Genomic DNA, 22,326 nt, shown 5'->3' on the forward strand with positions numbered 1-22,326 from the left:
CCAATCAACATAAGAATTCGTAGTTCTACAAATTGTCACTTACCATAAGTATTTTAACTAAACTACGCAAGCACATAAGAAAGCTCACCAGAGTCACTCAGCGAACAATGGAGAGAGCTAATTTCGAAGTTTTTCTACGTAATCAAGTCAGAACTGAGAAGATTTGTAGGAGAACCAGAGTAACCCATAGGTATAGCTCATAGGGTTGCGTAGCTGAAGTGGTAAAGGTGAAGCACATACTCAGTTCGAAGAACCGATAGACGTTGGGGTCCCAAGGTGCCAACGCACGTTCCGTTTGCTCCAGCCCTTATTCTGAAGCCAGGTCTAATGTACTTACAAAGTAGGTAGGTATTATTACCTCGGTGCCATTAAGCATTTTAATAGGCGACATTTACATATATTAAATATTAGTTTGTAGGGGGTTCCGTGCAGTCTGTTATTCGACACACTTGGACGAGTTCCGAAGGTATGAACATAGCATATGCACCCAGTGTGACGGCGCCGTTAGCATAGGTTAAGCCAAGCTATTCAATTTCTCAGAATTTATTTATGAGTACTCAGGAAATAACGTAATTTCTAATAGCTTTCGTTCAAATCGATTATATCTACGAGTCTTCGTAGAGATGCTACGAGTTTGCTACGAAATCTACAGAACTTGGAATTTAAGATGTTATTAGTGAAAATTTTAACTAAAAATATTTATGGATTACTCTTCATCCAATAAAACATGCTTAATAATATGCCAATAAGTCCATAACAACAACAAAGGAACCCTTTTTCGAAAAAATAATTTTCACTGACCACAGTATAGGTTCCGGTGCGAGGTTGCCATTCCAGTACCTTGAGACCCCAACGTCTATCGGTTTTACGAACTATGTGCCCTGCCTATTACTACTTCAGTTTCGCAACCCGTTGAGCTATGGCGGTTACTCTAGTTCTCCTACGGATCTCCGGAAGACCGGAAGACCCCCCATTAGGTGGACGGACGACATCAGACGAGTCGCTGGATTCAGGCGGCGCAAGACAGTGGCGTGTCGTGGAAGGAGTGTCCCTACAAGAGACCTATGTCCAGCAGTGGACGTCTATTGGTTGATGATGATGATAATGATGATGACAGTATAGGTTAGACTCTTTAAGCAACCATTTACGTAAAATTTTTATAAAAATAAAATATAACCAATTTTTAAAAAAAACCAGCCAAGTGCGAGTCTGTTCGCGCACCGAGGGTTCCTTACTATAGTCGTATTTTTTCGACATTTTGCTTGATAAATCAAAAACTGTTATGCAGAACAATAAATAAAAGTCTGTTTTAGAATGTATAGGTAAAGAAAGCCCTTTCATATGATACCCCATTTGGTATATTATCTAGTACTTTGAGAGTCAAGTTATTTGTTCATAACCACATTTTAATACATATTTTTGTGATAAAACCATAAATTCACGGTTTTCGGATTGTTCCCTTTAAGTGTGCTATAAGACCTACCTACCTGCCAAATTTCATGATTTTAGGTCAATGGGAAGTACCCTACAGGTTTCTTGACAGGCACGACAGACAGGCAACGAAGTGATCCTATTAAGGTTCCTTTTTTCCTTTTAAGGTACGGAACCCTAAAAAGAGTTAATTTTTAGTGCAATTTGCTCAATAAGTTGCTATGACTGATATCAACGATTTCTCGGTAATTTAGGTTTATGAGTAGGTATAACATCTGGAGGTATCTCAGGTCAAAAACACACGATAACTTGAGCCAAAAAAAACTCTATCGCGAATAGGTACCTAATTAAAAAAGTCAAATCAAGCTCGTAAAAATATTGTGACGTGACAAGGACAAGGCTAGGTTACGGTTGTGTTTGTAACGCCCAACTACTATGTATGTATATTATGTACGTTAAGTACTACCAAACTACGACAAACATCGTATTTTACTTGGATTATTATAGTATTTAACGGTGCTTTAACGGTGAAGGAAAACATCGTGAGGAAACCTGCATACCTGAGAGTTCTCCATAATGTTCTCAAAGGTGTGTGAAGTCTACCAATCCGCACATGGCCAGCGCGGTAGACTATGGCCAAACCCTTCTCACTCTGAGAGGAGACCCGTGCTCTGTAGTCGCGGCGATGGGTTGATCATGATGATTATTGTATACTAGATGATGCCCGCGACTTCATCCGCGTTGATTTAGGTTTTTTAAAATCCCATGGGAACTCTTTGATTTCCGGGATCAAAAGTTGCCTAGGATGCAAGCTACCTGTACTAAATTTCATCAATTTTTAGGTTCCGTACCTCAAAAGGAAAAACGGAACCCTTATAAGATCACTTTGTTGTCTGTCTGTCTGTTTGTCTGTCTGTCAAGAAACCTACAGGGTACTTCCCGTTGACCTAGAATCATGAAATTTGGCAGGTAGCTAGATCTTATAGCTGACATTTGGGGAAAAATCTGACAACCGTGAATTTAAGGTTAGCTCACACAAAAAAAAATTGTGGTCATGAACTAAAAATTAGTATTGTCAACTTTCGAAGTGAGTGACAATATCAAGTGGGTAAGTATGGTATCATATGAAAGGTCTTCACCTGTACATTCTAAAACAGATTTTTATTTATTTTTATGCATCATAGTTTTTGAATTATCGTGCAAAATGTCGAAAAAATACGACTGTAGTACGGAACCCTCATTGCGCGTGCCTGACTCGCACTTGGCCGGTTTTTTTTAAACGGATAAGCCGTGAAAAGCTAGCAGACACACTTTCGCATTTATAATATTAGTACCTATGGATTTTCGGAATCTACACAATAAAATCTTTCATTAGATGCCAAATTGGTTTTGTTCTCATTGGTCTTATTCGCTGGATTTTTTAAATAGGTCCTTCAGAGCGTCATCACAAATGCGAATTTTTATACATCCGTTGCTGGCTGCGGCCCGACTGTTGGTTGGTAAACTGTTAAAATAATAGCGCCTCTGTAGTTGGGTAAGAATAAGCGGCGTGCTATGTCTGTAATTGGTCTGATTGAAACGCGCTTCTCGTTCGGCGGTTGTGCGGTTCTGAGAAGGCTGTCGGCTCGTTAGGGCCCTGTAAGGGACACGCGGACAGCCCTGCGCGGACCGCTCCGTGCCGCATTCCGGACGACCAGATCTTTCCCTTAAATGTTTTTTTATTGCCTAAAAGTACGATGAGGTAATCTTTGGTAATGGTGTCATAATTTTTTACTGTGTGAAGTTAAATAATTTTTCGTGTGTAAAATTCGATATCGTACAGCTTGTATACTTATTAATTTATAATTTTATCATCACCATGACCAACCGGCTCACTACAGAGCACGGGTCTCCTCTCGGTATGAAGAAGGGTTTGGCCATAGTCCACCACGCTGGTCAAGTGCGGATTGGCAGACTTCACACACCTATGAGTACATCAATTTATAATTATTATAATTTTATAGTCTTTCATAAATAACCTCGATCATCTAATTTTATAGTAGGTTATGCAGCCTATAATGTTTTTAATAAACTATAGCTTTTTCCAGCGCGCACTCATCCCAATGTATTTCTATTTTTTTATTCCGTTAGAATTTCTCAGAGTAGGTACCTACTCAAAGACAAAAGATTTTTTTCTAAAGCTCTAGGTCCATTGTTGATAAAGTCAGTTACGAGTCACGACTCATGGTACCTACTGTTTTATGTGTAAATAAAAGAGAAATGTAAAACATTTATCTTAGGCTCAGTAGTTTCAAAGCCCTAAGTATATTTGTAAGCGAATTACGCACTTCTGTTTTTTGACGACCAACCGAGAATTTTATTATTCATAACCATAGAAGAATATAATATCTTTGAGACAGTCCAGTATAATTAATAATAAATAAGTATACAATGGGGCCGATTCTCTTGTACACAATCTTTAAACTAAACTAAATTAAAAGGTCTAAATCTGGTGCTATCCTTCTCCGCAAGCAACATTATGAAAGGAATAGCAATAGATTTAGTCGTGTCATTTTAATTTAGTTTAGAGATTGTGTACAACGGAATTAGCCACAATGCAAGTGTAATATCAGATTTAAAAACACAGTGTTGATTAGATATCGTTCTATTACTAAAAAGGCAACTGATAGTTAACCCGTGTGCCTTAACCTGGCATATTATTATGAACATATCGGTTACAAAGAATAATATAGGTATCTATGTGCTTTAGGCTTCTATACTCATATCATCAAAGGTCGGCAGGGAGTTCACGACAGTAAGTCTGAGTTAGAACTTAATTATATCATAGCCCAGGTTGAAATAAATCTTCCAAATAGGTACCCGAAGAGAGACTCATACCTAACCCAAGTTAGGTATGAGGTATTTCTCGCCTCTGGGTATAACCCATTCGGTTGCCTCCCTCAGCGCATTTCGTAGATGGGCAGGTTTCGGAATAGCAAAACGAAACAGCTACATAGCAGGTAGGTATGTAGTTATATCAAAATATGTGAATTACATTATGCGCTACAGTAAAACAAATGCAAGGAATGCACTTTACAAAAACAGGTCGTGCGTAGTGTGTCGCGCAAAGAAATGTGTTGTGCACTTATTATCTACGCGCAGAGACGGCGCTTGAGGCCCCGGCGGGTGGCGCGCGCCCGAAATGCAACAGACAAGTCACAATGCTAATGCAAATGTCGGGAATTTTCCCGTCGACATTTGTGTGTCTGAACCATAAACCTACTTTTGCAATTTTTAACAGACTCTATAAATAAGTTTGTCATAATATGCTTTTGAGAACATAATGCAATACCTACCTAATCATTGAAATAAATTATATGTTTTATTCAAATAAACTTTTACAAGAGATTTTGAATCGTAAAAGAATCTAACCACTGTGCACTGGTTTGGAATGCCTTTCCTACCGAGAATAACCAGCAAGAAACTGGACTAACCGAATGAGACTTTTGTAGTGCGTAAATAGGACCTATGGCGTTTTCTCCACTGTAAAATTGAGATAGGTTGTCTGTGGGTAAAAAAATTATTGTGGCCGAAGCTAAAGAATTTCTTGCCCCTATTTCAGAATTCTTCACGCCATCCATTGGATTCGCCACAGTCCCGACCTTCTTGGCTTACCGGCTTAACGTCTACGGTCGCGGCAACCCTTGAGTTGGACTACCTCAATACTTGCGAGTTCTTTTCGTGCCTGCTGCCTAACCTAATAGCTGTTGTTCGTTTTAAATCGGGATTTTCTAAGACTCTTATTGAAGAACTAGTTTATGCTCGCGACTTCGTTCGCGTGGACTACACAAACTTCAAACCCCTATTTCACTCCCTTAGGGGATGAATTTTCAAAAATCCTTTCTTAGCGGATGCCTACGTCATAATAGCTATCTGTATGCCAAATTTCAGCCCGATCCGTCCAGTAGTTTGAGCTATGCATTGATAGAACAGTCAGTCAGTCACCTTTTTCTTTTATATATTTAGAAGAAGAAGATGACTAGTGATTTAAAAGAAAGTTGAATTATCAATTGATTTTCTACGTAAACCTGGAATATCTGCTTCACAACGACTATCACATCGAAGCTGAGATAAAGTACTGTGCATATACTACATTCGTACATATTTTGTGGTAGAAAACTTACTTAAATGTTTAGTTAAACTTGATTGGGATAAAGTGCACGTAGTCACATTCCAACAAGTTTCGCCATAACTAGGTGATTATCATAAGTCACTAATGACAATGATTACGGCATTGTCGACTGTATCATGCTGATACAAACATGTGTGTCGAAATCTTATGCCAACGTCCTTTGAAATTACACTCATTTAATGGGTACTGTGAATGTAGTTTCAACGAAACCTAATTCTACAACATATGTGGCAACTGGCAACCGTACACGATTTTAAGTTTTAACATACATCAATTGTTTAGTACAGAAAATAATTTACAACAAGTAGGTATATATAACTTAAGTGTTATCAATAATATACTTAAAACCTGTGGGACAAGTTGTGACTGGGACGACTTGCTAACAAACCATTTAATTTTATTTCGCTGCTATAAGTACCTACCACAATATTATACAAAAAAATTATCGATTTATGTAGTTGTTTAAAATAATTTGTACTTAGTTTTGCAAATAACTTAGATTTATTTCAATAAAAACTTCAGCGCTATCCACCTTCAAAGTACCTACGACAAAATTATCATTCGCCCTCTATATACACAAAGTGTGTTATTTATAGTTCTAAGAAGTTTATTTTTACGTTTCACCTCTTCTTAATAGAGTGTGACACATAAATATTTTTAGATAATACTCATTTCGAGAAAGACGTACCTAATGCAATTCTTGTATTTAGGATTCTAGCGTATCAAGCAAGTGAATGAGTTATTTAATTTATTCACTTACCGCTACAGATTTGATTTTTTCATTATTATTTAGTTATATTAATTAATACTGTTGAATAATCTATCGTGATAAATCTGGAATTTCTCATGATTGATCAGAGGCGATGCAATGTTCAGAAACGACGAGTGAATGACATCAAAGCGTGAGGTAGCTTCCCTAGCGTGTCCACTACGGGCTCAGAGCCCATAAAAGAATTCAAAAACAGGCCTGGCTAACTGCATAGTTAATGAGATCAGCTGTTTGTATCGAGAAAAGTTAATTAAAATGCTGGTGCTGTCTCTGCATTCCCATTACAATTAACAGTAATGGTGGAAAACCTATTTAAGGCAGCTATTAAAAAAAACGTAATCATCTGTGAAGCGTGTACGTCCGTTAATTTAATAACATTATGATTGCTAGAAAATCATGGGAGAAAATAATTTCCATAAATAATGCATATAAAACAAATCCTGCAATGACCAAAGAGGTAAAATAATATGTTGCGTTGAAATATTATACATTCGGTTTTTACATTACGTGTCCGACATTCTTCAAACTATCATCTTGCCTTATATTATACAGATGACGTAATCCTATGCAACGAATACAAACTGCATTGCGACCAAGATCCTATCATCCTAGAAAATAGCTTATTTTGTTTGAAAAGGGGTATCCAGGGTATAAGTAAACACGAAAAACCGGCCAAGTGCGAGTCAGGCTCGCGCAACGAGGGTTCCGTAATTCCGGGTTCGTATTTTTTCGACATTTTGCATGATAACTCAAAAACTATGATGCATAAAAATAAATAAAAATCAGTTTTAGAATGCATAGGTGAAGCCCTTTCATATGATACCCCACTTGATATAGTTATCTTACTTCGAAAATTGAAAATACTAACTATAAGTTCACGACCACAATTTAATTTTTTTTTGTGTGATGTAACCACAAATTCACGGTTTTCAGATTTTTCCCCGAATGTTTGCTAGAAAACCTACCTACCTGCCAAATTTTATGATTCTAGGTCAACGGGAAGTACCCTGTAGGTACCTTGACAGACAGAAAGACAGACAACAAAGTGATCCTATAAGGGTTCCGTTTTCCTTTTGAGGTACAGAACCTTAGAAACTTCAAATAATAATTATAGTTTCAAAAACTCCTATTTCACTCTACGGTCAAGTGTCCACTGGCAATGAAGCTTGCAAGAGTTAGCTCTGGCAAGTTTCTTGCACTGTCTCAGAAATCGCGACGCATTTTTACCGCGCCGCTAAAACTTTCCAAATCCATACTAATATTATAAATGCGAAAGTGTCTGTCTGCCTGCTAGCTTTTCACTGCCCAACAGTTTAACCGATTTTAATGAAATTTGGTATGGAGTTAGCTTACATCCCGGGGAATGACAGGCTAATTTTAATCCCGGAAAGGAAAAGGATTTTTAAAAACCTAAATCCACGCGGACGAGGTCGCAGGCATCACCTAGTTTAGTATATTTGGTATGTGAGAGCCAAAGGTACTTACGCAGAGATCAGTGAGCGTGATGCTGTTGGCAGTGTAGAAGACCAGCAAGTCAGCAGGCAGGCCCCTCGAACTTGGCTCCCGCAGTTTCGAGGCGAGCAGAAGGCACGCAGTACCCAGGAGTTGTAACTGGCTCTTTCCAATTCTACACGTGCTCAGAAACCTATCCAAGTAGGATATTGCCAACGGGAACACCTCTTCTTGGCAGCTATGGTCTTCGCACACCTGAAAAAGGACGTCTTAATTAGTACTTACGTACCGACAAAGTTGCAAAGCTGTACTGGCAAAGGGCGGGGCATACATATTACTTGTTACACGCAAGTTACACGCGCAATAATATGTATTTATGTAGGTGTGACGTGACACAAGGTGCCAACAATTTCAAAAAAATCCCGTTGAGTTACAATGTTTTGAAATTGTTGGCACCTTGTGTCACAGTGTTACACACGGGGGTGTGACTCAACGGGAATAACCCTATAGCCGGGTGGCAGAATTGATAAATGTCGAGGTCCCTAGGTACTAGAATAGCAATCTCGATCCGGCAAACTAAAACTGGTAGATAGACCTCTCATTAGATAAATGAACGATTATAAGCGAGCCTCTGGGAATCGCTAGACGCAAGCGCTATATGGTAGATCGTAGACTTGTGTCCAGCCATTCCAGTAGTTGACATCTACTGTTTGAAACAACGAAGAACGTACCTATCTTTACCTAGGTAGGTATTCACGGAAAGTACGCGGCGCACCCAGTACCGAGTTTATCATCCGGAATTCCTGATAACCTATATATTTCATAAAATTGTAAAACACACGTATTGCGATAAATACAGAGCGCATTACTTTCCAACAAGTTTCGAGTTTCTTATCGACGTTGAACATTATTCATTATTAAGCAGTATTCGAGTAAGCAGGTTAGGTACCAAACTAGTATTTTCTAAGCACTTAGTAAGTACGCACATACAGTACGCGGCCGAAAGTAATGTACATCGACATTTAGAAGGAGATAGCAGATTTGTAGAGCGTTGTCCCTGTCATTGAGACCGACAAAACGTCACATAGGTATGAGTGACAGACACAACGCTCTACAAAGCCGAAATGTCATTCTAAAGGCCGATGTACATTACTTTAGGCCGCATACTGTACTTAAGTATCATTTAAAACCTAAGTACCTAGGTACCTTGATAGGCTGTTTTTAGGGTTCCGTACCCCAGAAGGAAAAAAGGAACCCTTATAGGATCACTTCGTTGTCTGTCTGTTCGTCTACTTCTCGTTGACCTAGAATAATGAAATTTTGCAGATAGGTAGGTCTTATAGCAGACATTAGGGGAAAAATCTGAAAATCGTGAATTTGTGGTACCTGCCAAATTTCACACAGACAGACACGACAGACAGACGGACACACAGACAGACAACGAAGTGATCCTAGGGTTCTTTTTTTCCTTTCGAAATACGGAACCCTAAAAATTGAGGGAAAGTACGAGTAGATTGTGTTGAGTACATGGTGCCAACGTTCACGCTGTTCTGTGGTAGAAGTTAGAACGGTGAAGGAGGAACAAGGTTGTAATGACCGTGTGGTCTGCGAAGTATATTCGATAAAAAACCGGTAAGCATGCGACACTATGTTGTTGATGTAGGCTAGGTACCTTTGTTCAGCTATGTTACCTATCTTATGAAGTGAAGTGCGGTGAGAGGATTGTTCGCATTTGAAAGTCTTGACATGATAGTTGATAGGTAGGTTGTTGGGAGGTGATAGGTAGTTGACACTACAGTTAATTGAATGGTCAGTATAGGAAAGTGAAAGTAGACGTCTCACTACTCGAAGCAAACTTATCATCGACATTTTGGCGCTGATTGTAGATGAACGTCATGTGAGCGTACTCGAAACTAAATTAAAAATTAGTGATGAGCCATCTGTCAACATAATATCGTCAACACGGTCAACACGAAGACCATTTGACAGACACAGAGTCAGTTTTAATTCCCGGTACGCCTCGGTAAAACACACAAACACTCTGCGCAAAAAAATAACTTTCACACCAAGTTTTCCAGCATACCTACATACATTCTTGCATAAATCCATTTCAGGGTTGTAGGTAAGTGGAGAACGTCACAAGAGATGGTCATTTGTCAGCGCATAGTTTCGCACGGTGTAACCCGAAGAGCAGCTATGATACTACTTAATACTATTTAGGTTGGTACCTATTTGGTATTGTGGCCTTCATAGGGTTGACGGACTGTAGTAGGTATTTAGTAGTATTTGATATATAGGCAGGGAACATTATTGATGAATGATGATACTAAGTAAAAAAAATAGTAGCAGTAATATTATCATAATTATTATCAGGTGTTTCACTAGACTAGAATAGAAATCTGATCACCCCGACTCCACGCTGACTTGTCTATCCTACGGCCTACCCCTAAAGTGTTTTTGTGAAGAAGAAAGTCAGTCAGTTCGGTCCGTTGTTACATTTAATAAACGAAGCTCGGTGTTTTATCATATCACTAGCTTTGTTTAGTGAAATGATAAAATTGAGTTGTTATTTTATCATCCATTTTTTAAACATCCAACATAATATGTAGGTAGTATGTTAACATTTGGCGTTCCGGAACGATGCCGTGTAGAAAAAACCGATGGGTGTAAAAAGAACGGATTTTTCGAAGTTCCATCCCTAAGTGGGTTAAATTGGGGGTGGAAGTATGAAAGTGATGAAAATTGGTATTTAAGCTTTAGGTTAAAAATAAAAAAATACGTTTCACGATTTTTGAAAATTCTCCTACCAAGGGGGTTAAATAGGGGATGAAAATTTGTATGAGAGTCCGTCATTTTTCAAGTTATTTGCATGAAAATTGGTATTTGGGCTTTCGGTCACAAATGAAGAAATACGTGTTTCAGGATTTTTGAAAATTCAACCCCCACCTCGATTTCATAAATTGAACAAGAGCGAAGCCGGGGCGGGTCAGCTAGTTTAGAAGTAAGTATGGATTTTACCAAAGTGACAGCCCTATGATTCGAATGCATGCGCATCCCATGCCGATCTCAGCTGTGTGTCTCTCACGCTCGTGGCCCCTGTCAGCTGATTAACTTATGTCTCAGCTTAAACAAGCCATTGTTCTGTTAAGAACTTCCTCCTTAGCGGACATGCAACGGTTTGATAAACTACTACCTATCTACCTACATAAAAATATCTATCAAAGATGAAAATTGTAAACAGACTTTACTATGAGGAAACATACGGAACTGACGTAGTTACATAAGGATGTACCTACTTACTGATAAATATTTCATTTTAGATCGATTAGTTATTAATTAAGTATGTAAGTATTATTTAAAGTATTATGTGCCTACCTACTTTTATTATATCGTCTCTAGTGTTTACACGTTTTAATTTCATTAATTTTCTTAGCGGCCATATTTTTCGTAATTATAGCGGCAATAGAAAATACACATCTGTGAAAATTTCAACTCTCTTGCTTCTAGTCTCAACCTATTACGTTTCATGAGATAGGTGCAGTCCGCTGCAGACAGACAGACGGACGGACGGACAGCGGTGACTTAGTAAACCTAGGTCCTTAGGCCCCGTTGGCACCCTTTGGGTACGGAACCCTATAAATCTAAAAAAAATCTATTGAATTACTGACTTGGAGCAATACCTATCTCTTGGACCTATCTACTGACCTATCTATAAAATCTGCCTAGACGCCTAGGTAGGATAACGTTTACAAAGTTTAAAAGTTCCAAAGAACAACAGTTTTTTGCCTATAAATATATCAGTAAGTCTGCACTTAAACTAATCTACACGGATAAAATATTACAGTCCCTCCCGACATAATTTTTAGCGGTTAAATTTCATTAATGGTTAACATCAAGATGCCAGTGACCCCACATCCACGGGAGTGGTTTCGGTCTGCTTGTGCTGAAATTTGGTAGGTATGCAACTGGTTTACACGGTACAACTACAACCATGAAGTGTCGGTAAACGCAGTGAAGCAGGAGGCGTGCAGGAGGGACATTCGCCACATGCTAGGCTTGTTTGAAACATATCGATGTATCGAGAATAGATATATCGTTTTCGATATAGGTACGTATCGATATTATTATCGATGTATCGATATATCGATCTAAAATATCAAGTATTTCCAATGGCATTACCGTTTTCACTTGTCGCCACTATCCTATACACTATAGCTGATACCTATTTAGAGTATTATAAGAGTACGGTGGCCTGCTTGGATTTTGGAACGAGTTCGGCTGGCTGGAGTGATCCGGCGGAGCGCCGCAGCACGCGGATCTCACGTACAACGGACGGCTACGTCTAGGTGCGAAAAAGAAACCCAGGAAGAAGGTAGAAGAAGAAGACCCTCCGTATCATTTGTCCTTGAGTTTGTTTATTATGTAATAACTAGCAGTTGCCCGCGACTTCGTCCGCGTTATCATCATGATCAACCTATAGCGGGCCAACATCGAGTACGGGTCTCCTCTCAGAATAAGAAAGGTTTATGCCATACGGTGGGAATCGGGAAACTTCACACACCTTTGAGAACATTATGGACAACTCTCAGGCATGCAGGATGATTCAAGTTTGTATGCTTTATAGTTCCTGAGATTTCGAGATTAGTCAGTCAGTCAGTGAGTGGTAGGTATTTCGCTTTTATTATATAGATTTATTGATACTAAAATTTCAGAACTGACAATATTCTTTGAAATATTACCGATATATCGATATTTTTGTTCGATTTATCGACATCGGTAACGGTATAATATTTTTTTATTTACTTTAAATATATCGATACTTTTAGCACTACAGACATCCCTGCGCCCGCCGCCCGCGCCATCGAGCCGAGATGGTGTCTGGTGACGTCATCTCAACCGTCGTCGCTCGAGCTCGCCGATCGTCCCACGTGGCTGAACTTCATTTCACAGCTGATTGCCTACATTTACGCCCTAAAGATTAAAAAACTTCTGATTCAGAAGATAATTTATATTTTAATAAGAGTTAAAACAGATAGATAAGTAAGTAGGTATATGACCAAAATAATTAATAGTTTCACGCTAATCGTGACTCATTAATCCATGCACATTAAGTACATTTTGGCAATAAAATATCTCAAGTGTTTAAAAATTCCATAAAATGTTATAGCGATTATTTTAATGCACTATCTAACCGGCTATTAACAAAAGATAGTGCGCGTCCGGCGTCAGCTGTGTGCGTGTCAAAATCAGCTGATTATTCAAATAGAACGAGCGAGTCGCATCGGTCGGCGACCGCCCGCGCGTTCCGGCCTCCGGGGGCCCCTCGCCGCGCCGCGCCGCCCGCTTCGGACTAACCAAAGCACACTCGAATAACCACTACTTTAGTACCTACTTTCCAATGATTCAAATGCCATGCTTTTCTCATATATTTTGCTTAAAGTAATCTTTTTTTGCTTTATTACCCGATTATCAAAATTGTACCTAAATGATCATTTAATGATGTACTTAGATATAGTAGACAGGTACCTATTATACATATCGATGTGACTTGCTACAGCTTTAATTGAAAGTGTACCTATTTGTATAATAAAGCTTATTTTTTTTAAATACCAATAATTCTGCAATATTTCCAATAAGAATCTTGTACGAAAATAACAAAAACATAATCAGCTGATCATGTAAACAAACTGCTGTTCACAGTATTTTTACATACCGGTTACGATTCGATGAAGTTTTCGAGTAGCTTCACTTCGAATAGAACGAGGTTCTGATCAGATATTAGACAGGTAAGTTGAACGGCCGGGGAACATCAGTGGGCAAGGCATACGTGGGCCACGGGTGTCACCGGCCGCCGTGGGGAGTGGAGCCTACACGTGGTGAGTCGACAAGATGGCGATCGCTCGCGGAGTGGCGGTGGTAGTGCGAGTGCGCTCACCTCAAGCATCCACTCGGCGACGACGCGGCGCATGTGGGGAGTGACCTCGGTCTGCACATTGCCGAAGTAGTTGGCGGTGACGGCGTAGCGCTCCTCGGTGCGCAGCAGGTTGTCGAGCACGCGGCGGCGCAGCAGCACCGGGTCGCTGCAGGCGCTGGGCGGCGCCGGCGTCGGGCCGGGCCGCGCGCCCTCGGCGCTCCCGGGACTCACGCGCTCCGCACACAGCAGCTCCATGGCACACCGCACTGCGGCTTATCGGGGCTCGCCCTCGCGTGGCGTGTCTGAGTGTCGCGAACAGCTGATCGAGCGCCGGGGCCGAGCGTTACGTAGCGTTGCGCGGCGGCGAGAGCCCGAGTCACAGTGACGGGCGGTCGCGCGCATCGCCCGCCGACCATATGATCGGCGGGGCGCGGGGTGCGGGACACCAAACCGCCTGAGGCCCGCACGCAGGTTTCTCCCGATTCGACGTTCGAATAATAATACATAACACGTTTCTTACTCACTCATACTTTATCCTGACTCTTGCCTCTCGTTCTTTGTATTTACAAAATGAGATGGATTCCAAGGACTGATTATAGAGACCATACCACCACAGCAATAGGTACCTATCTGTCAAATAGGTAGGTACCTATGTGCTTACTTCAACAGGCGTTAATTATGAACTGGTTACTTTATTCTTTCGCATTGGCTATTCGTAAAGAAATTATCTACCTACCTACCTAGCCTGTGCAGCACCCTCTACTACCTACCTTATACCACAGAATATATAATAGTGCCTATGCGCTATAAGCTATAAGCACAGAATGTATAATAGGTAGGTACTTAATACCAACCTACCTAAGTACCTAAAACACGAAATATGTAGATAGGTACATTTACCTACCTAGCTAAGTCGTTCCTTCTCCAACATCGGACTACACCACAGAAGATATAATACTTAGTATCACATATGCTATCACACTCCTATTAATTACCTATTGTAGATTCTGTGCCTAGGTAGGTAGGTACCTACCTACTTCAGTTTGTGTTTTGGAAGTCGGTTTTTTTAAATAATTTTTTAAAACACTTGATTTAATGGAACGTAGATACGTACAGGGTGTTCTTTTTACTTTACCTAAGAAAGGTTCAGTATGTTACAGAATATAATAATAGGTAAGTAATAGGTAAACAGGCATTCAATTAGTATCTATAAAAGGTACAGAGATAAAGGTTAAGTTAAGTAGGAATTTTACACACAGTTTGTGAGGTAATTGCTTACCTCACAAACTGTTGCGTACCTCACATACTTCTGTTAAGTCGGCACTGGGCAAGAGGTGTGGATACCTACGTATCTAACTACTTACTTTGATTAGAATAATAACGACCCAATAATGAAGATTGACTAAGTTGTATTTGGTTACCTACCTACACATAATAGGTACCTACTACTTACTATATACTTACCTCGTCATTATTATTCATGATCAGCCCATCGCCGGCTCACCACAGAGCACGGGTCTCTTCTCAGAGTGAGTAGAGTTTTGGCCATAATCTACCACGCTGGCCAAGTGCGGAATGGCAGACTTCACCCACCTTTGAAAACATTATGGAGAAGGTTCCCTCATGAAATTTCCTTCACCGTTAAAGCAAGTGATAGTTATAATTAAGTACTTAAAACGCACATAACTCCGAAAAGTTAGAGGTGCGTTGCCCGGGATCGAACCCCCAACCTCCGATTAGGAGGCGGACGCGGACGTCCTGACCACTAGGCTATCACAGCTTACTATGTACCTAGTTTATCTTTTATCTAAATATATAAAAGGAAAAGGTGACTGACTGACTGACTGATCTTTAAACTCACAGCTCAAACTACAGGACGGATCGGGCTGAAATTTGGCATGCAGATAGATAGCTATTATGATGACGTAGGCATCCGCTAAGAAAGGGTTTTTGAAAATTCAAGCCCTAAGTCGCGGGCATAAACTAGTTCAAATAAAAGAAATCTTTCATTTCGTCATAAGTTTTCATTCAAGGGTTTGTAAGTCCTAAAGACGAGTTATCGGTCGGCAAATGAATATCACTAAAAATAAAGGTACCTAAATGAAGAGTGCCATTCAAATCTTTCTGTAGCCGGTAGAAATAAGCTCGCCTTTGAAAAGAAGCAGGTTTAAAATTCGTCCCTCTATTTCTTTTCATTAGGGGAATTAGGGATTGAGATAAAACAAGAATCGTGTTTACGTTTATTTTTGTGTCATAAATAGAACGGGAGATGAAAAAGGCTAATCTAGACAGTACCTAGTACCTACCTATTTTTTGAAGTATGAAAAAATAATCTATAAGTACATACTGAGTAGGTAGGTTCCTATGGTTCCTACCCTGTGCTTATGTAAAATTATTAGTAAATAGTAACATATTTTTCGTATTTAGATTCTAGGTACATAATATATTATGTCATTTCTCATAACCTAGATAAAAATTCGAAAAATGCCTAAATAATTTTATTAACTTCTGCGTGAAGTTCCTTTACCTATTTAGGTAATTTTTTGGATCACTTCATCCTTCAGCATTTTTAGGGTTCCGTACCTCAAAATTAAAAACGGAACCCTTATATGATCACTTTGTTGTTTGTCTGTCTGTCTGTCTGCCAAGAAACCTACATAGTACTTCCCGTTGACCTAGAATCATGAAATTTGGCAGGTGGGTAGATCTTATAGCTGACATTTGGGGAAAAATCTGAAAACCGTGAATTTAGGGTTGAATCACACAAAAAAAAATTGTGGTCATGAACTAATAATTAGTATTTTCAACTATCGAATTCAGTGACTATATCAAGTGCGGTATCATATGAAAGGTCTTCACCTGTACATTCTAAAACAGATTTTTATTTATTTTTATGCATCATAGTTTTTGAATTATCGTGCAAAATGTCGAAAAAATACGACTGTAGTACGGAACCCTCATTGCGAGAGCCTGACTCGCACTTGGCCGGTTTTTTTAATCTTATATTAATAGTCCAACGAGTAAGATTTGAAGTTTAAACCTCTATTTCACTTCAGTCCAGTAACCAGTTCAGTTTCAGTTACTTCATTTCAGTTGAACTATTTGGTTGGGTTGTATGACGAACCTTTATGGTTTCTCGCTAAAAATTTTGCTTATTTAATCGCGCGAGGGCGCGGGTACGGCAGGCACAGGAAGTTAGCCATAACCGCGACTCATTAATCTCGAGTCGGCTTCCTTCACCAAACCACTGAATGTAAGGGTGTCGCTTAAATGCCCTTTCATACGTGCAGCGGTAACGTTCCTAATCAGTAAAAATAAAAAGAGTTGGTTATCCCAGCGCTTCCCTACTTAAGCAGAAGCGCCGGAATAAACTGTCATGTGTGGCACAACCCGGTTCAAACTTCAAACCCCAACCTAACATAAAACCTAGTAAAAACCTTCCAGCTCAGCATAGTAATAAATACAATTTACCTTATAAATATAAATACATACTAAAAATATATCAGTTACTTTGAAGTCTTTACCGACTGTATAGGAACGTGGTCAACTCAGAAATGAGGGTACCTACCTACCAGAGTAATCGACATAATATATTTATAGCTCAGTGCCAGTGGGGTGCGAAACTGAAGTGGCAACGGGCAGGGCACACAGTTTCAAAAACTGATACACGTTGGCATCCCAAGGTGCTAGAATGACGATCTCGCACCAGAAAGCGCAGTTTTTAACGGGAATAATTATGGAAGCATCTAGATTTACCTGGGGGAAACAAAAGATTCCCTAAAGGATTTTTAAAAACGTAGATATACACCAACGAAGTCCCGAACTTAAAAGCTAATGAATATGAATAGGTAAATCTAGTATTAAATATAGAGTTTGGTGCTTATTCTTTCTGTTTTTAGAAAATGCCATCAATTTGAAGAGAGCTTTATAGCGACACTTTTATTGTTTCGTATACATTTTTATTTTAGTCGTCGGCAGCCACGCATTCTGCGGCTATTGTGGCGACCGTCTAGCGGTATTAGCACAAATTAAATCCCATGGTGCAGATTCTCTTATAAATCAAGTGAGTTAGTGCTTATTGGTTCTGAGAGCTAATTTTGAGAACTTCTTTAAAATTCATCATCATCATCATCATCATGATCAACCCATCGCTGGTTCACAGCAGAGCACAGGTCTCCTCTTAAGATTGGCATACTTGACATACTTTTGAGAACATTATGGAGAACTCTCAGGTATGCAGGTTTCCTTAAGATGTTTTCACCGTCAAAGCAAGTGATATTTAATTACTTAAAAGGCACATAACTTCGAAAAGTTAGAGGTGCGTGCTCGGGATCGAACCCCTGACATCCGATTAGGAGGCGGATGACGTAACCACGAGTCAGTTTTTAATGTCAGACTTCATCTATAATTTTCCCCTTACTTTCCCCTTTGACCTCCGTAGTTTGTTTACCGGACGAATACTAACAGATTAAGTGGTTATACTGACACTACTTGTAGTACATTAGACTAGAGGGAAGAGTGATCTATCAACGTGAACGGTAATCATCAGGCGTCAGTGATAATGACCGGAACTGTCGGCGCTAGTGCTCAGCGAAGCACAGACATCGACGATATCTACAGAATACAATGATTATGTAGGTCAGTGACAAAGTATATCAAAGAAATTTTAAGTAAGTACTAATTCTTAATGTAATAAGAATTATTACTTTCTATATCGATGATGTATATACGGACAAAAGGGATAGCCCCTTTCGTGTTAAATAATCTGTTTATAATTAAATTATGTTTTTCATGAAAGACTATCCAAGGAGGAAATTGGTAATTTCGCACCCAATTCGGGTGTGCGGGGCGTCCGCTCTCCTCATACCCCGATTGCCATCTGGACCTGTTGCGTACCTACTACATATTAAAAACTCTCAGACTATTGGTCGGATGGCAGATGTTGCTAAGTTTAAGAGGTGTTTCCTTGGCTGTATTGTAATGAGCTTAAGCGCAAACAATGAGCAGGATTCCGAAACACAGGCAGTAAAGTCTGTGCAGTAAAGTGGAATGCTTGGTGCGAGCAGGACATCACTCTTTCTCGGAATCACGAGGCTGTAATGGAACGCGGCAAAATGGAATGTAACCGTTCGGCGGACGAACAATCGACTGGGTATCCCGCTTAAAAATATGTATAACCAGCCAATACATTAAACATTGGTTTATGTCTTTGACAAAATAACTATTCGATAGGTAAGAAAGACCCAAAGAGAAGTACCAGTTACGAGACGGTGGTGAGCTTTGTGCAACTTTGCGTAGGTATTAAATGCTATAATGCGTGAAAATCACACGCATTATAGCATTTAATACCTACGCAAAGCACCTAATTCACAGCAACATTCAACACCACAGCTGATTCTGAGCTCCCTGGTTAAAATGAATGGGCTAAGGCCATCGATACATCGATGGCTAAGACTCTGTAAAAATATGATACCTCAGGGAAGTAGACACTTTATTCCAGATGGGTAGGGATGTTGTCAGAGCCTGGAACTAAAAAAATTTAAAATTACGGACCTTTTGGGGGCAATTGGAAAAAGACAGCCAGCACGGATGTTGAATAGAGTATAAAAATAAATATGTATTTTTAATTTTCTCTTCTCTTTCTAGTCCTTAATCACTCTGCCAGAGGTGAACAAAACTCCTGGCAGAGTGAGTAAAACCATTCTTTATTGCCACTCTTGCAATCTCCCTCCAGCAAATTATGTTGTGGCATTGCTAGAACATTTGTATTGGTAAAAGTTACATGAATATTTTATTATTTATTATTATTTATTTATTTTACACTTTATTGCAACAAAGTAAACATTGAAAAAACACAATACAGGATCTTAATCTAATAGCTGTAGCATGCAAAGGCGGCCTTATCGCTAAAGCGATCTCTTCCAGGCAACCTTTGACGAAAGGAATCACGAAAGCACGGGTTGGTGCGGCAGCCGAAAATGGCCCTAGGTATATTATATTATTATAAATTAGACTACATACACAGTACATTCTAATAATACACAAATATATATAAATATATATACCTATATACATATCTCTATAATATACTACATAATTCTGTTTACATAGATAAATAATAGTTCTTCAAACGATTTTTGAAGGAGTTTAAGGATTTCGCCTGACGTATTTCAGCTGGGAGTGAATTCCAGAGTTTGACACTTACTGGTGAAAGAGTTACCATAGTATACCGTGCAGCTTATTAGTGGTGGATCGGATTAAGCCAGTTATAGCTGGGCCTGGGTTCGACTATTATTTTACGACTTCGTCCGCATGGATTTACGTTTTTCAAAATCCCGCTCTCGGAACTCTTTGATTTTCCGGAATAAAAAGTAGCCTATGTCACTCTCCAGATCATAAACTATACCTATGCAAAAAATCACGTCGATATGTTGCTCCTTTGCAACGTGATTGAAGGACAAACCAACAAACAAACATACTCTCGCATTTATAATAGGGGTAGTAGTGATGAATAGGAATTTCAGGATGTCTTCAAGAAAATCGTCATTGTCAGTAGCCCAAAGTGAATGATCTACTCAGCAATGATTTCAAAAAAGAAACAAAATATTTCACGGGTTATCAGTATTATCCAAATTATATTTATAATTCATATTGTTTATTGGTATGTGAAGCATCGGTTAAATATTTATATTCGCGTAGGAGTACCTGTCTGCGAAGAGGTGTCACCGCGAACACATAACCTGGGTGCACACCGTGCGTCATCGACTTGTAGGGTTGGACAAATAGATATGTAGTATGCCTTTACCTAGTTTATTTTATTTACTTCCTCCTCGACACTGGCGAAACACTCTGTGCCCAGCTGGCACACCTAAAAGCCAATAATTGGGAATTGAATTGAATTGAATTACTTCCTCCTCGATGAACAAGCTTCAAACCCTGCAAAATAAGTCCATGCGCATAGCCACGGGCACCCTGTGATTTATGCGAAACGTCGCGTCGTCGACGCGGTTCACGCGACATGTCACAATGGCAATCTGGGTGAGAACGCCCCGCACACCCGTACAGCCCCCGCGCTAACCTGGTACGGGTGTGCGGGGCGTTCCCCCGCCTCATACTCCGATAGCCATCGCGACCTCAATCTCCTAACTCAGAGCTCATCACTGTAAAGAGCTCTCTAAGTAGGTAGGTACTTTGAAAAAGCAGCCCGATATCCCAAACCTTTTGTGGTTCAGGCATCATCCTACGCCCCCGATCTCACAGTTCCTCTAGGTAACAGACGCCCCAAGTCTGTCTGTCCGTCTTTCGTGTCCATAGATAAAAGTAACTTCTCTAATCTGTGGTCGTATCGGTCAAGAAATGGTCAAGAAAACCTATGGGGTACTTCCCATTGACCTAGATGCATGAAGTTTGGAAGGTAGGTAGGTCTTATAGCACAAGTAAAGGAAAAGTCAGAAAACCATGAATTTGTGGTTATATTTAAAAAAAAATGTGTTCATGAAAAAATTATTAGTAAGTATTTTTTATTTTCAAAGTATGAAAGGGCTTTACCTGTACATTCTAAAACAGATTTTATTTATTTTTATGCATAGTAGTTTTTGATTTATCGTGCAAAATGTCGAAAAAAATACCCGGGTACGGAACCCTCAGTGCGCGAGTCTGACTCGCACTTCTTTTAATTTCAAGTACAATAACTTTAACTAACATAACGGAGCTAAGCTTCGGTACACGTGCACTGAAGCCCTAAAATGAAAACGGGACCGCGATCGTTTAAAACATACAAATATGGAACGTATGGAGTTTACCACCACAGAGCTGCTGGTTTTTAATTGATAGTTGAATAAGTGTACTTAATTAATGAGAATTTTTTGACAGTGTTAACCTACAATAACGTTCTGTCACTTCTGCCACTTCTGCTGAACCAGCTATTGAGTGGAAACTACAGTAGCCTGCAAGAAATATTGTACGTCGACCTTTACAATGTGATTTCGCCTTTGTCTCTGTCACTCATACCTCTATGTGACGTATTGTCGGTCTCAACGATAAAGACAACGCTCTACGAAACCGCTATCTCTTTCTTAAGGTCGATGTACAATGTTTCCTGCAACATCCTGTATATTTCAGCTTCGCTCAAGAAGATCATAATAATATGCTGGCTTGATATCTTTGACTACTCACCATATTCTCCGGATAGTCCCTGCCTCCTAGTGATTTTCGCTTATTCCTAAAATTAAAGGAGCATAATATGCTGGAACTAAATTTAACGATGACGACATACCTATATAGTTATGACCGTGTCGTAAATATTTTTGCTGAAAGAATTACTTACCTTACGTGTTAAATTAGAAGAAATTTGTAGAAAAACAAAATATTTTGCTGTAATTTTCATAGTGGTTCCAAGAACTTATTTACCTCGTCCAAACAAAAATCGTGGTCCATAAAGTTGTCAAACCAAACAGGATCCTTTCCATCAAATAGGCATCAAAAACTTCAACTCGCATCAAAAAATCTTGTTTGCAATAAAAACATATTTTTTCTCTCTATCTATGTTTGGAATAGCAAATCTAGTGTGGAGTGGCGAGGGGAAAGCAA

At 39.5% G+C, this 22,326-nt stretch overlaps 1 protein-coding gene across 1 annotated transcript in view; it reads right to left on the reverse strand.

The window, feature by feature from the left end:
* CycD (cyclin D) overlaps positions 1-14,155 on the reverse strand; it is a 31,442-nt gene extending 17,287 nt beyond the window's left edge. Inside the window, exons 1-2 of the mRNA XM_034969738.2 lie at positions 13,759-14,155; positions 7,857-8,078 (exon numbers count right to left, since the gene is read on the reverse strand). Coding sequence (XP_034825629.1) covers positions 7,857-8,078; positions 13,759-13,992 — 456 coding nt within the window. The 5' untranslated portion in view covers positions 13,993-14,155. The remainder of the gene's footprint in view (positions 1-7,856; positions 8,079-13,758) is intronic.
* Positions 14,156-22,326: the final 8,171 nt, after the last annotated feature.

The sequence above is a fragment of the Maniola hyperantus genome, chromosome 6, assembly GCF_902806685.2.
Source record: "Maniola hyperantus chromosome 6, iAphHyp1.2, whole genome shotgun sequence".
Lineage (NCBI taxonomy): Eukaryota > Metazoa > Arthropoda > Insecta > Lepidoptera > Nymphalidae > Maniola > Maniola hyperantus.